Raw genomic sequence first — 22,108 nt, forward strand, 5'->3', positions numbered from 1 at the left:
GGGCCCCTCCAGGGTACAGGTGGCCAGAGGGCTGGCAAGAAGAAAGGTGACACAGGTGTGAGAAGCACAGCTGAATCTGCACGTTGAAAGCAGAACTGAGACACCAGAGCTTGCCAGCTCCCGTATCCTATGGAGGACCTGGGAGGAAAAGGCCTGAGCAAGGCCACCAAGTGTCAGCCTCAACCCTGCACTAATGCCCCACCACCACTGTTGCTTGCTGTTTATCTTCATCACCAACTTGGACCTCTTGCTTGGTGTTCCTCTTTACCATAAAAGCCCCAGATAGGGTTTGGACCCTGGGAAGAGTGTGGTCAGGGCTCACTGCAGGAATTCAGAACATCTCTGCTATCAGAAGCAGCTTCAGGCCCTCAAGACACTTTCTCTGGGCTCAGTGGTAAGGCATATGGCTAGCATGAGGGAGGCCCTGGGTTCCATCCCCAGCGCCTCCCCATAGTTTGGTAGCAAGCCACCCTAGGCTACCCCACCCTCGCTCTGGTGGTCTTTTCTTCCCAGGGACCAGTCTTGAGTTTCTAGCTTTAATGCCCAACATTTCACACAAGCTGGATATTTCAGAGAAACAGCATAACAGGGAAGCAAATTATATCCTGGTTTTTTTTTTTCCCCTTGACCTCAAGAAAACAGCATTTTGTTTTGTTTGTTTCGTTTTTTATCCCACAGTGGCTATTGTCAGAACCACTAAATCCCCACAAAAACCTAAACTAATGTTGTACCACAAAACCTTAATCCTTCACAAATCAGAAAAGCAAGTTTCATCCAGGCCTGCGGCAAATTCTTAGAGTGCATGTGGAATAAGAGATAGTTAAGGTCCTCACTTTTCACATGGGAATGGGGGAGCACCAGTCCCTCTTCAAGAATCTGCTGTCACTCTCCAAGAACTTGGCCCCCTTCATGTCTCTGCCTTTGTGAGGCCTCCTGGTGGTGGTTGGGGGAACTTCTTCCTGGCCCTGTCCCAAGTGGCTGGTCCTCATGTTTTTTTTTTTTAATTCTAATTTGTTATATATGACAGCAGAATGCAATTTAATTCATATTACACAAATAGAGCACAGTTTTTCATGTCTCTGGTTGTACATAAAATAGAGTCACGCCATTTGTGTCTTCATACATGTACTTAGGGTAATGATGTCTGTCTCATTCCTCCATCTTTCCCACCCCCATGCCTCCTCCCTTCCCTTTGCCCTAGCTAAAGCTCATCTATTCTTCCCACACTGCCTCTACCCATCCCCATTATGAATCACCCTCCTTATATCAAAGAAAACATTCGGCATTTGATTTTTTGGGATTGGCTTACTTTATTTAGCAATATATTTTCCAGCTCCATCCATTTACCTCCAAATACCATGATTTTATTCTCTTTTAATGCTGAGTAATATTCCATTGTGTATGTATACCACATTTTCTTTATCTATTCATCTACTGAAGGGTATCTAGGTTGGTTCCGCAGTTTAGCTATTGTGAAGTGACCTGCTATAAATATTGATGTGGCTGTGTCCCTGTAATATACTGTTTTTAAGTCCTTAGGGTATAAACCAAAGAGTGGGATAATTGTCAAATGGTGGTTCCATTCCAAGTTCCATTCCCAGTTCTCCATACTGCTTTCCATATTAAGAACACTAACAACAATAAGTGTTGGCAAGGATGTGGGGGGGAAAGGCACATTCATACATTGCTGTTCCTGATTTTTTAATACCTATCTATGGAAAGCAGGTCATCATGTCTTTGCCCCACACCTTGGCATTCTAGAGTTGTTGGCACACCCAGATTCTTTCAGCCAGCAGATGGTCATTCTCCACTCTGGGTAGCTTAGGGAGGTTCATCAACAGGTACTGAGAACATGGATAGTACACCTAGTGGAAATACAGAGTAGCAAGAGGCAAACACCTTGCTCGTGGGGTTTACTCGGCAGAATGCCATGCAGGCAGAGCCCAGTGGTGCAAGCCCGTAACCCCAGTGGCTCAGGAGGCTGAGGCATTGATCATAAGTTCAATGCCAGCCTCAGCAGCTTAATGAAGCCCTAAACAACTTAGGGAGACCCTGTCTGTAAATGAAAGCTTTTTATAAAAAAAAGCTGGGTATGTGGCTCAGTGGTTAAGTGCCTCTGGGGTTCAATCTGAAGAAGAAGAAGAAGGAGAAGAAGAAATAATGGCATGTAGTATAACTGGAAAAGCACATAATTGTACCTTAGCCATTAATTCTCTGTGCAACTTGATCTAGCCCCTTATTTCTCCAAGTCCCTAATTTCTTCCAGTTGCATCTTCTTCATTTTTAAACTTAGAAAGTAGATGACTTTCCCTCAATTAAAGCACAAAAGATAAATTAAAGCCATTCCCACATATAGATCGGTTTGTTTTGTTTTTAGAATGTCTTAAAATGAGACATAATTTAAATCAATTGTCCTCAACCAGGGTTGATTTTGCCCCCAGGGGACACTTGGCCAAGTGTGGAGTCATTTTCAGTTGTTCCAACTCAGGTGATGATGCTGGCATCTAGTGGGTAGATACAATACCCTATAATACACAGGGCAGCCCCCTACGGCAAATAATTATTCCACCCAAAATGCTGTTGAGAAACCCAGCATTAAACTTTAAAGGGTCCTCCTCCTTTTCCCCTCAATTCTCCACAAGGCTCACTCAGAAGCTAAGAGACTTGATCCCAAAGTGAAGGCAATACAATTGGGAGTCACAAAGCATGCTGTGTATCTTTACATAACTTGTACTATCCTTTTAGATCTGTTTCCTCATCAGAATGGCAAGGCTAGTAATAATCAGCTGGAATTGTGAGGAGGGGCCAGCCAAAAAGATTACCCCTCAACCTATCCATATCTTCTACATAAAAGCCATATATGTGGCTCCTTATCTCTTGATTAGTGGGTTGATTCAGGGTCTGTGACCCCTTTCCCCTTTATTTTGCTGTTTTGAAGGAAAGGAGAAAAACATCTTTCTTTTCACCAAGGGACTCTCTGTTATTTGGGAAGAACTTATCTGGGTATTCGTCTGTGCTCTTTCTTAATTCTCCACCATTCTTAGGATCACCACATTCTCCTCATTGACCATTTTCTTCATTTTTCCAGAAGTTCATGTGGAACCTCATAAGAAGCAGCTACACGTGACCCTGGCTTACCACTTCCAGGCGAGCCACCTACCCACTCTGGAGAAACTAGCCCAGAACATTGATGTCAAGCTAGGTTGCGACTGGGTAGCTACCATATTCTCTCGGGATATCCGATTTGCTAACCATGAGGTAATGTCTCACTGCGGCTCCTGACGCTACTGGGTACGGGGTTGTGATCAGAGCCAGGAGTGCTTGCTCCTGGCTACTTTAGGAGAGGGATGCCTAAGGGGAACAAGAAGCAAGCACCTGACCTAGAGCCAGGTGGCCTAGGATTTTTGTCCAGGCTCTGCAAAATCCCTGAGAGGCTTTGAGAATGCATCCCTCCCCTCTAGGTCCTAAGTGGCTCATCCAGGTAACATTCGCAGGGTTCTTTCTGCTCTGCCAAACTTATTGGAGGAATACAGAAGTAAAATAGAGAAGAGATAGAAAATGTTGGGAAAGCTTTTAGTATAATATATAAATTCTTGATTTTGATAGAAGACAAAATGAACAGATGTATGCAGATATCTGTGGCATGCAAGGTATCCTGGAACATGCTAGACTTTTTAAAATGGTTCTGCCCTCAAGGAGCTTTGAGTTAAGCAGGGGGAAAAAGACAGACAAATATGAAAAAAAAAAAAAGACAGTTGTGTGAGCATTCATGTGCATGGCAATGGGCAGCACAAATGGGACGGCCGATTCCTGTTGTAGACAGACAGACAGATCCTAGTATTGCTCTTTTGAGGGGATCAGCATTGCTTTCCATTTAGGCCTGTGCCATCTTAGAAGAGTCATATTGTCCTTTATCTCCTGGAGGAGAACATGACACAAAGATTAAATGTCTGGTTCAAAGCCAAGGAACAATTGAGGACCAGAGATGACTTCAGAGCCCAGGAATTTTGACCAATAAAAATGGGCAACCCATCTAGAAAAGATACTACATACAGTAGTCCCCCCATTCACCCACCATTTCACTTTCTTTGGTTTCATTTACCTGAGATCAATTGCAGATCTGAAGTTATGAAATGGAAAATGCCAGAATTAAACAATACATTTTATATTACTCTTATGACAGCATATTGGTTTTGGTTTTGTTTTGTTTTAGTTTCTGTGACAGGGTCTTGCTTTGTTGTCCAGGCTGGTCTCAAACACCTGACCTCTTGCAATCCTTGGCCTCAACCTCCTAAGGTGCAGAAGTTCAGGTGCAGGCCACCATGCCCAGCTTACAGCGTATCATTATAATTGTTCTATTTTGTGATTAGTTACAAGTATTGATCTCTTACTGTTCTAAGCTATAAAGTGAACTTTACTATCACTATGTTTGTATAGGAAAAAAACATAGTTTACATAGAGTTTGGTACTATCTGAAATTTCAGGCATCCACTGTAGGTGTTGGAAACAATCCCCCATGGATAATGGAGAACTTACTCTAGTTAGATGAAATGTTTGTTTTCCAATTTAATATTCATTAAACAGTGTTTACATGTGTCTCCCAATTTTCAACAGCAAAAAGAACTGAGATTTTTGTGACTTTACATAGACTTTTAACATCTCTTTTAGGCATTTTTTTTTTACATGAAAAACAGAACGTCATGGTTGAAACCAGGCAACCTTCTTGTTTTGGGAGTTTTGGGAAGAGCCAGTCCAAGCGTCAAAACTTCAGAGCAAGGTGTGGTGGCCCATGAGTGTCAGGGACTCGCAGCTCTGCCTGACTTCACTGATCGGAATATCATGACCTCCTTTTTAATTATTTGATGCAAGTTTCTATAATGATGAATTAAGAAGACTAGGTCTGATCCTCTTTAAGAATTCTGGCATCTCCTGGGATCACTTAAGATTGGCCATAAAGATAAGGAGAAAGGTGTGGCTGATTGGAAACTTCCCAAAGACAAAAAAAAAAAAAAGTCAAGGGTTGTATGTGATGGCCTCTGAGAAGTCACCTTCCTGAGAGGAGAAGGTGGCAATGGAATTTTACAAGGCACATTCTCTAATCAACACTGCCCTCCAGTTAACTCAAAGGGTAATTGCTTTTCTGCCTGACCCACATTCTACCCAATTGGCATGAAAAGAAAGAGGCAGCAAGCGCCCACATGAATTATTTTTCTAAAAATAACTTGGCCTCTTTTATCTCTTATTTGTAAAAGCTCACTTATTACTGTTCCTTCTGATTAAACCCTCCTGGTCTCCTTTGACTAGACCCTCCCTCTGAAAACTTTTGGTTTTACCTGCAGACTACCTGTGCCTTTCTGTATACAAAGCTCTTGCCTTCCTTCTCCTTCACTCTGTCTCCAAGAGGCAGGTTTGACTGATGGTTCCAGTGAGCAAACAGATGTCTAAAGAAGGAGATCCATTTAGCAAGGACACTTGGCAAGGCACAGTGATGCTTCAGAAAAACTGCAAGGTCTCATCGCTCTGCTGTTTTAGATTTTCAATTGATTTTGGTCTTACAAATGCCCATTTATACTTCACACAGATTCTTCCTCATTAGTGATGACATTGGACCACACAACTTATATGTGCCAAGCAATAGAAATCAAGAGGAAGGACGTGATCCTATAAATGCATTAATTTTAGAGCCTACCATCCCTGGCTTCAAACCTGGCTCCTTCACTTCAGCAGTGGTTAGATTCACTTTGACAACTTACATAACCCTCCAGTCCTTGGTTTTCTCATCAGTAAAATGGTGATGATGTTTTGCTGAAATGTTGCAAGAACTGAATAAGAAGATGTATGGAAAGATCCTAAAGCAATACCTAACACAGGGCAGGAGCAACCAAAAAAACTGCTGCAGCTATTATTATTCCTAAAAACAACAACAACAACAAAAAACTCCAAAGGCAATGCCTTCAGTTGTTACTGTCACATGGAGCTGTGATGGCCCTTCAGTCAACAGACTTGGAGTTTAGTTTCAGTGCAGCAAAGAAGGAAAACATACCATAGAATTCTCACAATACATTAGCATTAGTATAATATGGTACAAACTAGGCACGTGTCCTGATATCTCTCATATTTAGGCTGTTTTTGTATCTGCCTTAGGGAAGTAGGAAATGGATCCCAGTGGTCATGGATCCCAGTTATTATTTTATTTTTTAATTTGATGATGATGGTGGTGGAAGTAGTGGTGGTGCTGGAGATGGCACCCGGGGCTAGCTTGTTAAGCATGAATTCTACCACTGAGCTACACTCCTACCTCCACACTTATAATTTCAGATTTGCTGCACTCCCTTAATTCTTATGTTGTTCATTCCATAAACCAAAGCTACTATATGTTTCCGCTATATTATCTCCAACCTTTCCTGTGCCCTGATTTTTCTGAGGAAATCCTAGAGTAGAATACTCATCCCTCTTTCTGATGGGACAAAGGAGGAGTTCTCTGAGCTACTTTGAGCTTTGCCAGCCACGCCTGTGCTGTACTGGAATAGGAGAGGCTGAGTTTAGACTTGTTTCACCATGACTTTCCTTTCACCGTGTTCCAGGAAAAGGAATGTTGCTTTTTGTGGCACATCACATATACAACTTTGAGATTTGATTTAAGAAATTCTTGTGAATTTTTATTCCTTTTTTTGTTTATTCAGTTCTAGGGATTGAACCCAGGGGCGCTTTACCACTGAACTGCATCTCTAGGCTTTCTTATTTTTTATTTTGAGATTTTGAGATAGGATTTCACTAAGTTGCTGAGTCTGGCCTCAGACTTGAGATCCTCCTGCCTCAGCCTCCTGAGTCAGTGGGATTACAGGCTGTGCACCTCTGTACCGGGCTTTTTAAAAAAAAAAAAAAAATTAAAAGCCTAACAGAAATCTCTCTGGTTTGTTTAGAAAAGCATTTTGAGTAGATACAATGCAGAGGGAGCAGGAGAAGGAGAAAGGAGGCAATCTAGATGAAAGATCTAGCCCGGAAAGGAACTAGAATGAGATTTAGGGAAAGAAACAGGCACCCTATGAAGAAATCAGTGATACAAACAAGTTCCATGCGTTGTTGACTTCATCCTCTGAGATAAATCACACTTACTGGTTCTTTCTACTGGAGATTTCCAGGAGAAAAATCTTTCTGTAGCACTTGTTCCAGTGGCTCACCTTGACACCACTGAGCCGATCAGCTCACAGGCCTAACCAGTCAAGGCCCAGGGGCCAGAGTCAACTGCAAGGAAGGATATTGCTTGGAAGAGCAGGCTTGTGGTTCAGTAGAAACAATTAGGCCCCTTCTGTGTACAAGGCTCCATCCTAAGGCATTTGTTAATATTGTCTCATTCAACTTTTTTAGTTAGGTAATATTTTATAGATGAGAAAACCGAGACCAGAGTTATATGGGAACTAGAATTTGTGGCCTATCACCGACAGTGTTAGGACTGCCGGAGGGAAGATAAGAAAGCATTCGCCATCTTGCCATCCCCTGTGAAACAAATAGGATAGAGGATGTTTTTCTTACTATTGAGGTCTCCAGCTGTTAATTTAAAAAAAAAATCAGTAATGTTTTTCTAAAATACCTTCAGGCCTATCCCTATGATGTTAATATTACCAGGAAACGAAGGCCCCTAATGTGGAGTCAGCCAGTCAAGTGGCATGGCCCTGTGCTAGGTCCTGGAGGCCTTCTCGGTGCTGAGAAGGAACATGTGGTCTCCAGCTGCTCCATGATGAAAACACGCCAAGCCACACACGGATGTCTATGAAGAATAGTTTCCTTCCAGGGTCTTTGTTGAAACTGTAGATTTTTAAAGAAAGCTCCTTGAAGGCAGGAACCAGGTCTTGTGTAAACAGCTGAACTGGGGAACCCTTCACTCCCAAGCCCTTCCTATAGGAGCAGTTCCCATCCAGCCCTTCTGTGACCCCCATGCGGAAGTCATGCTTTCTATGAGCTGAAGTTCACATGTCCGCTCTGGTGCATCCCACAGCAGATGGAGCAGGGAAACCGGGTCCAAGTGCATTTGCACAGTAGTTGACTGGAGAGCCTTCCAGCTTTTAGATAGATTTCCAGAAACCATGCCTGAATTCTGATGAGAAGTGAAGACATGCCTGGAGGAAAGTCTGGAACCATACAGGAACACAAAATGCCCATGACATTTTGATGAAGTGCTTTCAAATCTGAATCCAGAGCCTGTCAGACCCCAGGGTCTCCTGGACATATCCCGTCCTCAAGTGGTGTGTGCTGTCTATACAGAATGCTCAGGCTTGCCCTCCAGACACTCAACTGGTGGGTGGACATGGGTCTCAGACATCCTCTCTTCCTCTTTCAGACATTACAGGTGATCTACCCCTACACCCCACAGAATGATGATGAGCTGGAACTGGTGCCTGGAGACTTCATCTTCATGTCTCCCATGGAGCAGACCAGCACCAGCGAGGGCTGGATCTATGGCACCTCCCTAACCACTGGCTGCTCTGGCCTCCTGCCGGAGAACTACATCACGAAGGCTGACGAATGCAGCACCTGGATATTTCACGGGTAAGCAGACTCTAGGCCCTCAGCCTGCTGTTTCTTGAAGAACATTGCAACAGCAGGCTCTAGGAAGTGTCAGGGAAATAGACTTGATCCTGGAGCCTTAGGGTAACAGTAAGAGCAAAGGGTGCCCATGGGGAAAAAGACTCATTGGTTCTACACTTCCAGGAAACGAGCTGACTTTAGACATGAGAAAATTGAGAACCAGGTTGCTCTGCTCACTGTCCTGCCCCATTTGGTGCCAGTGGATTTCAGGCTGCCTAGTGGTCCATCTCTCTGGCTACCCCCAGTGCTAGGTCTTCATTGTCTTGGGGCACCTTGTCCTGGGTCATTACTCAGACTGGTAGGTCTCCCTGCAGTAACCAGGCAGATTCCTACTATGCCTGCCAGACCAATAGTGGAATGGGGTTCAAGGATCTGGAGCCCTAACTGAACTCCTCATTGCTAGGTGACCCTGAGCAAGTCCTCAGCCTTGGCACCTGCATGCCTAGACAGCATGTAACTGAAAAAGGGTACATTGCCCACGCATCCCATTCTTCTTTAGGGTGGATGATTTCTATGTATCTGTCACTACTGCCCCTCCCCATACTGGTCCCATGTTTAGAATGGCCTGTGTGGTATGGCCAGCTTTGTCCTAATAGAGGAAAAAAAAAAGGAACAAAAGTTACCTTCTTTTTCTTAATCCAAGCAGCTCAAAGGCAGCCCTTCCCTGGCATGCCCGGGCACCCAGCCAGCGTGTGCATGCTGGTTTGTTGTTCCTCTGTCTTGTTTTTGCTGTGTGGCAACATGGCTGAAAAGCAGAAGCCCTGAGCACCAGCTGCCTGGTGGCTAACACTATTATTACTGCCATTAAAAAAGGGGGCGGGGGCAGAGAAAAGGGTGATTTCTAAAAGTGTTTTGCCTGGAGGGAAAAAAGAAAAGAAGGTCCCCTACCCTGCTCTGCTCACTCTCCTGCCCCATTTGATGCCAATGGATTTCAGGCTGCCTAGTGGTCCATCTCTCTTACTACCCCAAGTGCTAGGTCTTCATTGTCTTGGGACATCTTGTCCTGGGTCATTACTCAGACTGGTATATCTCCCTGAAGTAGCCAGGCAGATTCCAAACAAATCACAAAACCAAAGATGTAAAAGAACATATTCTTCCTTAATAACCCCCACCCAGCAATTCCTTCCTGTGCCTTACATTCTGTCCCTCCACACCAGCCCATGAACATCCAGCCTTTGAAGGTCAAAGTTGCCTCATGTTCCCCAAACATTGGCTTTTCCAGAAATGTTTCTGAAGATCAAAATATATGAGTTGAGGTTCCAGAGTCACCATCTCATCATTATAAAAACAAGTAAGGTTGGGCTTGGGTTGTGGCTCAGTGGCAGAGCGCTTGCCTTGCACATGTGAGGGACCAGGTTTGATCCTCAGCACTGCATAAAAATAAACAAATAAGATAAAGATATTACGTCCATGTATAACTAAAAAATATTTTTTTAAAAAAAACAAGTAAGGTAAAATAGAGTCAGGCACCATATCACCTTCTAGGCAATTACAATCTGCAAAGATGACCTTGGTCACCTAAAGTTATACAACTTAGTGACACTGTAGGCTACTTAGTGTAAATATATTCTGTGATGCTGCACAGAGACCAAGTCATCCAAGGACACAGTTCTCAGAATGCATCCCCATGGTTAAGCGACACATGACCTTATAGACGAATAAACTGAGAGCTGAGAGATTATTTGCTTGATGAAGCACAGTTCCCAGGTCTTTTTCTAACAGAAAGACTATGGGTGGAAGAAGAGTATGTGTGAGAAGATCTGCTAACCTATTTAAAATCCTTGCATCCAAACCCAGTCTTTCTCCCATTAGAGCTCAGGCCAAAGCCCAGGTGAACCCAAGTGACTTCAGGCAGTGGGTCATACCAACATCCATGTGTCATTGTCTCCTTTTATTTTGGAAAATCACTAATGATGTGATTTCCTAGAAACTGTGTCTGAAGATCACCAATTATCATTCACAGCCAACCCTGCTAGAGTGGAGAAATACTACTGTTAGGCACAGGAACACTGTAATTAAGAATTCAAGTTTAATTCCAATAGTCTTGGACTCCCTCTTACCACTTTGTGACCTTGGCTCTGTTACTTTACGTCTCTGAGCCTCTGTCTGCTCACCTATAACATGGGGATAATAATTGCACTTACCTCTTGGGGTTGCTATGGAGAGTAGAAGGCACTTAACTTTATACAGATCAGCACTGAATAAAAATAACCATGGAAGTTATGATTATTCTTTTCTTCTGTCTTGGGTTTAACATACTCATCAAATCAAATGCCTCTTCCACAAAGGCAGTCCTCCAGACACAAACTTCTCTTTGCTATTTAACTCCTGAGGTGGAAATGACTCAAGGAGACAGAGCTCCCTTCTAAGAGAGACCTTCCCTGGCTCCTAACCAAGGACAGACTGTAGGAGGTGCAGCCACAGGGTGGAGGCTCCAGCAAGACCTGGCTGGTTGATGGGAAGTTGCAGAGGGGATCCAGGCAGCAATCAGGGAGTTGGCATCAATGTCTTTCTCACCCCTCCCTACCCAGTGCTTCTCAGTTCTCTGGGTCCCTCCTAAGAAAATGTTTTCTCACTGCTGTTATGGGACTGTCTTGCCTGGTTCTGAGTCCCCCTAGGGATTTTCCAGTTGATGAAACACCAGAGTGTCTCTGCAGCGGGCCAGCTGCCTGGCCCTTCTGAGCCTACCACAGGCCTAATGTGTTCCAGGGAGGAGCCAGAGTTCCCTGGTGCTTGAGAGGAGTTACCGACTGTCATGCCCTGGCCCCGTCTACCCTGTTATTAATATAAAGCATCTGACTGTTGTCCTTTTAGAACGGACAGCCCCACGCCCATGTCAATCAAGTCCTTTGATTCCAGTGATGGTTAAAAAGGGAAGAAGGCTGGCACTGTCCTTGGGAGAGAGAAGGGATACCGTCAGTGTCTTTCTAGCTGCAATAAAGTAATTAGAGACGTGGGCAGGCGAGATGTCAGCATGATTCCAGAGAGCCAGATATTTCAAGCCCTGAAGCTTTGATGAACCAGACAGGAAAACTGAATTTTATTCAACTGTACAATGTTCAGGAGGGTCTCTGTTTAAAATACAGGAGAGCAGCTGGCCTATCAGACTGTGTGAATGATATAAGATATCCTTGAGCTACAGTTACTTAAGTTTCCCCATAATGGGATTCTTCTGACTGCACATTAGTCTTACTGATACAACTTTGTTAAACTCCACCCCACCCACCCAGTTGAATCACAATCTGTGAGGAATGGGACCCAGGCAGAAGTATTTTTCCAAGGTCCCCTGGTGATTCTCATAGGCACAAGGACTAAAAATCACTTCTTCAGGGCCTGGGGCTTCTGAGACCGTTGCTTTGAAATAGAATGAATCTATCATTCATGGTCTGAAAAGGGCCACTTCTCACAGCGAAAGGAGTCCCCAAATATTTAAATCTTATGATTTTTTTGAAAAATAAAAGTAACAGGGCTGGGGATGTGGCTCAAGCGGTAGCGCGCTCGCCTGGCATACGTGCGGCCCGGGTTCGATTCTCAGCACCACATACAAACAAAGATGTTGTGTCCGCCGATAACTAAAAAATAAATATTAAAAATTCTCTCTCTCTTTTCCTCTCTCACTCTCTCTTTAAAAAAAATTAAAAATTAAAAAAAAATTTAAAAAAAAAAGTAACATCTGGTTAGCTTAGTGATATTGAAGAATATTAACATTCTTTTCAAAAATAAAATTCTAATAGTAATGCTGTATTAAAAATGAGTAACCCAGAACAGGTACAAAACTGGACAGATTGTTGGATCCACAGGCACTAACCAGGACTCTATATGGGCACATAGGGATATATGGCCACACACATCGTAAAAATGCAAGAAATCTGATTTAAATGCTCCCCCTTAACACTCCCCAGTTTCACAGAGGGAGATGTTTGTTGGATTTGCCTAGCCGTATTTAAATAACAGTGTTTATTAGCTCAAGCTTTTGGAGTCTTACTATGAGCAATAATTTAAATGCTGCATGTTTTGACAGCCTTCCCTTTAGCAAGATCTCTTTGGGGCCTCTGTAGTTACAGTGGTACATGCAGAAAGGAGAGTTCTTGGCCCACAGTTCTAAACATCTGGTGAGAATGGTTCTCCTCTGAAATACTTCTATCCTTAATCATCTTGTTGATTGAGGTGGGAATAGGGTTGGAGACTGAAGAGGGTGGAATAGAGGATAATGGCCAGAAAGTTTCTTTGACCCTAAAGAGCCTCCGGCAAAGTGGTGAAGATGGTTAAAATTAAAAAGAAAAAAAAAATTAAACTCTCATTCTTTCCTTCAGATGGAAATTGCCATAGAAAAGATGAAGGGCAATGGGAATTGTTTATTTCATTTGAACTAGAAAAATAGCTGGAAACAGTGGTACATAATTGATACTCATTATTCTTTAACATGCCTTTGGTGCCAAGCATGCCTGTGGCATCCTAATAAGCACAAAATCATTGGACCCCATCCCTGCCCAGAAGGATGGATGCATCTGTTCTGGATACAGAAGTCCATCTACTCCTAATTTATTAACTGCAAGACTTCAGTATTTGAAAAAAAGAAAATCTCCCCAGGGATGGGGTCCCTGTGCTCATCTTTCCCAGCCACTGTCCTACCCAGAGAGTGTGAAGTGCCAGTTCCCACTTCCATTGGGCCCCCAGGAAAAGTGCTAATGACTCCTGGCAAAAGTAGTTAACATCCTCCTCATCTTACTTTGCAGTTCTTATTCAATCTTAAATACATCATCGTCAAACTCACTCACATTTGGTGATGGAGTGTTAGACAGACGGCAGTATGAAGACCAGGGACTTGGGGAGACGACGCCTCTCACCATCATCTGTCAGCCCATGCAGGTAAGGCTGATTGTTATGGCCACATACTCCAGGCTAATGGGGATACACTTTTTATTAAGTATGAGCATAGCCCTTGCTGCCTTCAAAGAGTCCCTAAACTCTTGGGGAGAGGAAAGTGCACAAAATTATAAAATATAGCCAGATCTGGTGGTGCACACCTGTAATCCCAGTGACTTGGGAGGCTGAGGCAGGAGGATCATAAGTTTGAGGTCAAATTCAGCAAACTAATGAGGTCTTAAGCAACTTAACAAGATCCTGTCTCAAAATTTAAAAAGATGAAAAGGACTGGGGATATGGCTCAGTGGTTAAGCATTCCTGAGTTTAAATTCTGGTACCAAAAAAAAAAAAAAAAGCAAACAAACAAACAAAAAAAGATTACAAAATATATTCAGCAATTCAAGGCTGGAAAAGTCAGATAAGTGGTGCCATTAGTGACCACCAGCATGTCTGTCTGGCCTATAGAGAAGAGGAGATTTTTATCCCTAACATAACAATAATACCCAAGTTATATAAGCTTTGTGGGTTAATGTGATGACCAAAGGAAACAATAAAATAAGGCTCTTATCACCATAAATAGAGTGTGCTTAAAATATGAGAAGTTTTCCAAGAAAGGTTGGAGGTAAGAGGAGAACTAGAGCGATTGCTGAGTATTACTGAAAGAGTCCAGTAGTAGGGTCGAGCTCGCTGACTTTTTTTTTTTTTTTTTTGCAGTTTTATTAGATCTTAAAAGAGATCATAAGAGCAGAGTTCTTAAGACTAGAGCCTTGGGTTTGAAATAGGGAAGAGTAGGAAGAGAGATGGGAAAGTTCACATCACCAATCTACACATCAACCTTGTCAGATCAACTGGAAACTAACAGGGATCTGGCAGCACTGAGGAAACTGGGAATAGCTGATAAAATTAGAAAGTAGAAACATCTAGAAAGATCCACTAGCATTTATACAAAACAAAGTCACTTGGACATGCCTTCGATGAGACTTGCCTATTTCATCATTGAGAAGTAGCAACTGTCCTCCCTGAGCCACATCTGGGGACACCAAACTGCTCACATGGTCAGACCAGAGCTCACATGGTGACTAGAGTAGATAGAGCAGGAACTCCCTGCTGGAGCAGAGAGACTGAATGTAAAACAGGCATTAACACCAGGAATGCTCCTTTTTTCCATGGGACCGTGTGGTCACTACCACATTTTAGAGGTGAGGCAGTGAAGAAACTGATGAAGCATCCCTTTGGGGGAGAAAATTATCCTCCAGAATGACAGTCTCTTTATTAATGGCCAGTTTCACCTCGGAGGTGTAACTCATGTGCTTTTCATGTTTTACTAGCTGCCCAAAGCTACTCCCACTAAAAATAGCACCAGCAGCCGTGAAAATAAGCCTTTCGTGACTCTTTTTATTTTACAAAGCACCTGCAATTTCTCTCATTTGAGCCTCAAAATAACTTGTGAAGTATACAGAATGAGTCTTATTGTCCTCATTTTATAGTCAGGCCAACCTAAATCCAAGGCAGTTAAGAGGCTTGTCCAAATCATGCATTGGCAGATTTGCCCTTGAGCGCAGCCCAGCTGACACCAGGACAGGTCTACGGTGCCATGTTTCCTCACTTTTCTTCCTCTGCAGCCCCTGCGGGTCAACAGCCAGCCTGGGCCCCAAAAGCGATGCCTCTTTGTGTGTCGGCACGGGGAGAGGATGGATGTTGTGTTTGGAAAGTACTGGTTATCCCAGTGCTTTGATGCCAAAGGTGAGTACAGTAATCCCACTCCTTTTTTTCTCCACAGTTTTGCCTTCTTTGGTTTCAGTTGACCATAGTCAACCATGGTCTGAAAAGATTAAGTGGAAAACCCCAGAAATAGGGGCTGGGGATGTGGCTCAAGCGGTAGCGCGCTCGCCTAGCATGCGTGCGGCCCGGGTTCGATCCCCAGCAGCACCACATACCAACAATGATGTTGTGTCCGCCGAGAATTAAGAAAAAAATAAATAAATGTTAAAATTCTCTCTCTCTCTCTCTGTGCCCCCCTCTCTCTCTCACTCTCTCTTTAAAAAAAAAAAAAAAAAAAAAAAAAAAAGAAAACCCCAGAAATAAACAAGTCATAAGTTTTAAATTACACTCCATTCTGAATAGTATAATGAAATCTCAGTGTCCAATTCCATCCTGCCTAGGTGGATCATCCTTTGTTCAGGGTATATACATTATATATGATACCTACCTTTAGTCACCTAGTAACTCGCCTGGCTATCAAATCTACTGTCACAGTATCACAGTGCTTATGTTTGAGTAGTTCTTACATACTACCCTGATGTTAAGTCTCAATGCCCACATCTTTCACCTCACTTTACTTCATCACATAGATATTGTATCACTTCACATTACAAGAAGAAGACTGAGTACAGTGCAGTATAATATTTTATGAGCGACTACGTTCACATAACTTTTTTTTACAGTATGTTTTTACAACTATTCTATTTTATTATTAGTTATTATTGTTAATCTCTTATTGTGCCATATTTATGAATTAAAATTTATCCTAAACATGTCCGTGAAGGAGATAGCATAGGATGCATAGGGTTCAGTACTATCTGTGATTTCAAGCATCCCCTGTGGTCTCCTAACATCTCCTACCTATAAGGGGGATTTACTCTTTGTAGTTGGTTGGCCTGCTTAGCATTGGCATACCTATCATGGCCTCTAGGGGGCATAGTCAAGCTATGTAATTTATGTACATGGTCTTATTTATGGGTTTGAATACTATCGAAAAATGCATGCTATCTATAAGTCCTTACTGAATGTCTTGAATTTTAGGAAAGAGATAAGTGTTCTTGTTCCCGCTCTATAAACTGAGAAACCAAGGACCAAAGAATAAATTACTTGCCCATAGTCATATGGCAAAGTCCATTGGAGAAGACAGCGATTCCATGGCCAGAGTTTTCTTCCATTAAACTCTGTATGGCCAGCATGGTGTAGTCCTGCAAAGTAGGCCTGTCTCTTCCGTTTTCATTTTAATTGAATGGCATTTTAAGATAGCGACTTGCCTGTCAGAAAAGTCCACCTACTTAGAATGTCTAGCTGTTATCATCACTTAGAAACTATCTCTTGTCACTTCCATTAACAGAATGGAAGAGTGGGTTCCAAGACAGTCTACTGAAGAAATAGTGTCAGATTCAATATTTTCCATCAGCTCCAGAGAACTCAATTCAGACTCTGACTTAGAAGGAGGATGTACCAGGATCAACAAGAGAAGTCTTCAAATAAAAAGTCTGACCTTTTTATTTTCCCCAGGCCGCTATATACGCAGCAACCTGAACATGCCTCATAGCTTACCTCAGCGGAGTGGTGGTTTCCGGGATTATGAGAAAGATGCTCCAATCACTGTGTTTGGATGCATGCAGGCAAGACTAGTAGGTAAGTGTCCTGGGGCGATACATAGCATTTCCTGGCCCTTTTTCAAATGTCGAGTACCAAGTGTATACCAGGACACTTCCTGGGGTTATCTGTAACTTCCCTACATGTGATCTATTTCCTTTATTCAAAAGGGATTTATTACATAACTCAGGACAGTGGCTTGGCTTACCAAAGTTAACAAGACATGGTCCTTACTCAGGAGCATGATAGGAAAGGTCAAGCATGTTTTACTTACATCACTGCTATGCAGACAGGTCAGATTCTAGTTTAAGACAGCATCATTTACCAACATAGCTGTAAAAATAGGGCAAGGGTGAGGAGAGAAGCTTGGGGTTGCTGAATTTATAGAAGCCAATCGATGCTTTGATGACACTCAACTCTTTGCAGGCCTATTCCCTACTGGGCATGAAGAGGCAATACCTTGTTCTATTCTTTCCCTTAACAGACATGTATTGATTATGTACTGAGCTAGGTGTTAAGGACCATGCATGTTAGTCCCCACTCTAAGGGAAACCAACAGATGTGGACAAATATCATACTACATGGTATTCTGAGTAATAGAGGTATGCATCAAGTATTATGGGAGCGCACGCACACGTGCAGGCACACACACACACACACAAAACACATGTAAAAGAAGAGATGTGAGCTGTGACCTGGAGTGGAAGTAGCTGAGGAAAAAGAAGCAGCAGGAGGAAGAGCAGGACATTCTTGGTAGCAAGACAGTGTAAAGAACGTCACAGGTTAATAGCATCAAGAATGTGGGAGAAACAAACCGTCTTGTTTCTAAAGCATCTGTTTCAAGAGGCAGGGCAAGAGGTAGACTGGAAAGATTAATAAAGACAAGTTCCCAGAAGACTTTGACCACCATATTAAGGTGTCTGGATGTGGGGAGCCGCTCTGAATTACCACACCTTCCAGGCCTGAAGCACGAGGCTCTGACCAATCACTACATTTCATAGTGACTTGGGTGATGTTCCAGCTCAGACAGCAAGACATGGCTCCAGGTGTAGGTGTCACCCGCAGGATTGAGCTACCCTCACCTATTCCTTTGTAATCCTACCCCTTGCCTCATTTGAATGGCTTCTTCCCAATGAAAGGGTTCAGCAGGTACTCTTTCTCTCTTTCCATGGACCCCTAAGGTCAGAGGATCCAAAGAAAAAGGTATTTCTCTGTCTCTGTGTGATTATTTCATGCCAGCCCAGTTCACCTGGAGTGACCTGGAGTGTTTAGCCATGGAATATGACATCTGGAGCTTGCCTAGTAGAAAAAAAGAAGTGGATTTCATGAGGAAAGCATTAAGCATCAGCTGCGCTTTATCTCTGGTGTGCAAGAACATGACCCATGGAGATTTTGATTAACACAGAGTGACAGTAAAATAAGATTAATCCTCTCCCTTCTATCACAAGGAAGAGGTTAGAGCATTATCCTGTTCCCAGGTCCCTCCTAGGAGAACATTTTACAACTCGTTGACACCAGGGAGGAGGAAAGAAAAGGACAAGAAGGGGCCTGCCTGCTGCTTGGCCTCTCATTCAAACACCAATGAGGGGTTTGTTGGAAACAAGGATGATACTGATGGATCTACAAGAGCCAGCCCTCAGTAGGAGAGAAAGGTCTAAGGAGTCTTTCTAGCAACCAAGTGAAAGCCAAGTAAATCTATCAGACTGATTCTCCTCGGATTTTCTTCGCAGGTGAAGCCTTATTAGAAAGTAACACCATTATTGACCATGTCTATTGCTCCCCATCCCTACGCTGCGTTCAGACTGCACACAATATCTTGAAAGGTAAGATTCTCCATTGAAAGTCAACTAGTCCATCCCTCTGTCTCTAAGCACCTAATTATCATAGGATAATTATCATTATGGGATACTCACCAATTATAAGCTTTGAATCTGAAATTTTTAGCAGATTCTTTCATGAGGTGACTGATCTTGCACAAATCACAAAATCATACCATGACGACATAACCAGATAAAACAAAGTTTGCTAATAATGATTTTCCTGAGAATTTAAAGCTCTTTAGCTGTTGTTGTTGTTTTGGTTTTTGTTTTGTTTTGGGGGATTGAACCCATGGACACTCAACCACTGAGCCACATCCCCACGCTTTTTATATTTTATTTAGAGACAGGGTCTCGCTGAGTTGCTTAGGCTGGCTTTGAGCTCAGGATCCTCCTGCCTTAGCCTTCGAAGCTTCTGGGATTACAGGCATGCGCCACCTCACCTGACTGCTCTTTTGGATAAATTGTGGGACTGAAAAATATTTAGAGCTTATAGAGCAGTGATTCTTTCTTTGCACTTACATAGTAAATAATTTCACCCAGCTTTAATCTGTTGTTTGCCAATTGTTTACAGCAGCAATCGTACTCTTGGGAGTCTCCAATCTTAACCATCCTTATTTCTTTAGTTAATTGGAAAAACTATAAAAAGACTCAACTTTTACCCTAAAATCCATAGAACTTTGCATTATAGAGACCCCCACACACATACACCATTTTCATTTCATTGAAAGGAAAACTGAAGAAAACAGAATTAAGTGTGTACTTAAGCTAAACAAACAAATGAGCCATAAATGGACAAGCCAGCAAAGAATTTGATATTATATTTGAGCCTTTAATTCTTTAACCCAAGTAAACCTTCCCTGCACGACGGTGAAGTACTTATATATTAAATTGGCATAGAAAAAAAAACTGGACTAAATGTAATATAAAAGGAGCTAAGCTAACAGAGACAATTCCTACCGAGAGTAATCACACTACAATAAAATCTAAGATTTGTGCACTGGTACTTTTAAATAGTCAACATCAGATTTTCTGATAGGAAAAAATGAATAATTTACATGATAGTCAAATACAATGAAAGCTATTGTGTAGTAATGGATGCTAAGAGAATATCTGAAGTTTTTTGGTCACACAATCATGGAATTTATTTTGGAAAGAGGAATTACAGTAGTCACAGAATTGAACCAATTACATGGATAATGATTTGTGGGTTTTGTCCTGAAATAAGACACCAAACATCCTTAAAGCCAGCATACATTCTTGAGGTGCAGCCAGAGTATTAACTCATGTGTCAGTAAAACACAAAAAAATTATAAGCCTTGTCCAAACCCACAGGCTTCCACTTCCTTCCAGGAGAAAGAAAAACTGCTTTAACAGAATTGTGTAAGGATTTGGCCTAAAACTTATTTTTCCACTGAGAACATCATAGCACTTCCTTCATCTTCGTTTTATTTTACCTCTAAGGTTTACAACAAGAGAATCACTTGAAGATCCGAGTGGAGCCTGGCTTATTTGAGTGGACAAAATGGGTTCCTGGGAGCATGTTACCTGCGTGGATACCTCCTTCAGAGTTAGCTGCAGCCAACCTGAGTGTTGATACAACCTACAGGTAACCCTCTGAAACTGCTGCTTCCTGGAACCTGTGTGGAAACACTTTCCATGCTCTCACCAGACCAGGCTAATCCACTGGATGAAGGGCCAGGCATAGTGTGCAGGTAGTTGTCCATAAGTGGGAAGGCCAAGCTATGATTTGAGAAACCAAACCTGGAGAAAAGCCAGCATTCCCTTGCATTTAGGTGTGTTATTCAGCTTTTCATCACCGTGATTTAAATACCTGACAAGAACAACTTAGAAGAGGAAGTTTATTTTGAGCTCATGGTTTCGGAGGTTCAGTCCATGATTGGTCAATTCCATCACTTTGGACCTTAGATGAGGCACATCATGGCAGAAGAGTGTGGTGAAGGAAAGCTGTTTAGCTCATGAAAGCCAGGAAGCTGAGAGAGAGGAAGGGGCCATAACCAGATATAGTCCAGACCATGCCCAGTGACCGGCTTCCTCCAGTCATGCCCCACCTCCCTACAGTTACCACCCAGTAATGCATAGAGTCGATTAATCCACTGATGACATTGCATCTCTGATAATCTAATCACTGCACTTCTGAACATTTCTGCACTGCCTAATAGATGAGCTTTACTTGGGACATTAAAGATTCCAATCATTAACAGTAGGATAGGGTGAATTATATTCTTCACCCCAACCCATGTCAGATTTTCCTGACTTTATTATATTTGTTTCAGTGGAATAACAAAACCATTTTGCATTCCAGAAACGTGTATTAGCCAATGGTAATGTCATTCAGATGCTTGTTGGGAAATAAGGGAGGTGACAATGTGAATTTTCCAAAACATAATTTTCCTTATTATGTTCACTTGTTAGGGCTATCACCCTAGAATGTGAGCAAGTCACTTTTTTCTTTTTTTTTTTTTCTTTTCTTTCCTATTTTTTACAGTGCTAGGAGTGAATGGAACCCAGATCCTCACACATGCTAGGCAAGTGCTCCACCAACGAACTACATCCTGAGGCCAGCAAGCCACTTATATATGCAAGAGTTCAAGTGGCTTACCTAAATTTATAAATATAGTGACCGACCACACATGAAAATAATGATGACAACTAACATTTATTGATCAATTTCTGCATACCAAGTACTGTGTACTCTTTACAGTCATTCTTATTCCTATTCTGTCCCTTTTGCCATTAGACCAGACTAACTGTATTGACATTTTTTTCCTTTAATGTATAGACTGCTCCCAGCTGATAATCCACATGCATACTTCAGCATCAACCAATGAACTAGGTGTGGTGGTGCATGCCTGTAAACCCAGCAGCTCAGAGGCTGATGCAGGCAGATCATGAGTTCAAAGCCAGCCTCCTCAATTTAGTGAGGTCCTAAGAAACTTTGTGAGGCCCTTTCTCTAAATAAAATATATTTTTAAAAAAGGCTGGGATGTGACCCACTGTCTAAGTGCCCCTGAGTTCAATCCCTGGTACCAAACCAAAAAAAAAATCAACCAATGATAATACAGTTACATTGACTATTGAAAATCCACTAAAGCTATATAAACTCTCTTTGAGGAAGGACAGAAGTCACAACCATGATAATGGGAAATTAAACTTATATTTCTTAGAGTAGAATTTGGAACAAGTGACCAATGTTAATGCTAGCTCTGTTTCTGGTAATATCTGTTGAACTTTCATTTCAAATACCTACCCAAACCACCAATGAAACAATGTGAATTTCTGGCTAAGGTAGGAGAGGTTATCCTTTTTTACCCTAATATTTTTACTCTGCAGATAAGATGTCAGATAACTCCTTCTTTAATTGTGTGCTACATCTTCTTTCCTTAAAAGAAATTAGCATTCCTCAAAAATAAAATTACACCAGGCACCCTGGCACACATCTGTAATCCCAGAAA

General features: G+C 42.3%; 1 protein-coding gene across 3 annotated transcripts in view; it reads left to right on the plus strand.

Moving 5' to 3' along the window:
• The window catches only part of Ubash3b (ubiquitin associated and SH3 domain containing B), a 147,784-nt gene that overhangs the window by 113,828 nt on the left and 11,848 nt on the right, over positions 1–22,108 (plus strand). For 2 of the 3 annotated variants that reach the window (XM_005328389.4, XM_040285394.2), the window contains exons 5-11: positions 3,089–3,258; positions 8,339–8,547; positions 13,323–13,455; positions 15,075–15,195; positions 16,732–16,854; positions 18,546–18,638; positions 20,097–20,241. In XM_005328389.4, the coding sequence (XP_005328446.1) occupies positions 3,089–3,258; positions 8,339–8,547; positions 13,323–13,455; positions 15,075–15,195; positions 16,732–16,854; positions 18,546–18,638; positions 20,097–20,241 (994 nt within the window). The remainder of the gene's footprint in view (positions 1–3,088; positions 3,259–8,338; positions 8,548–13,322; positions 13,456–15,074; positions 15,196–16,731; positions 16,855–18,545; positions 18,639–20,096; positions 20,242–22,108) is intronic. The other variant, XM_078047184.1, reaches the window with a different exon arrangement.

The sequence above is a fragment of the Ictidomys tridecemlineatus genome, chromosome 4 (genome assembly GCF_052094955.1).
Source record: "Ictidomys tridecemlineatus isolate mIctTri1 chromosome 4, mIctTri1.hap1, whole genome shotgun sequence".
In the NCBI taxonomy this organism is placed as follows: Eukaryota; Metazoa; Chordata; class Mammalia; order Rodentia; family Sciuridae; genus Ictidomys; species Ictidomys tridecemlineatus.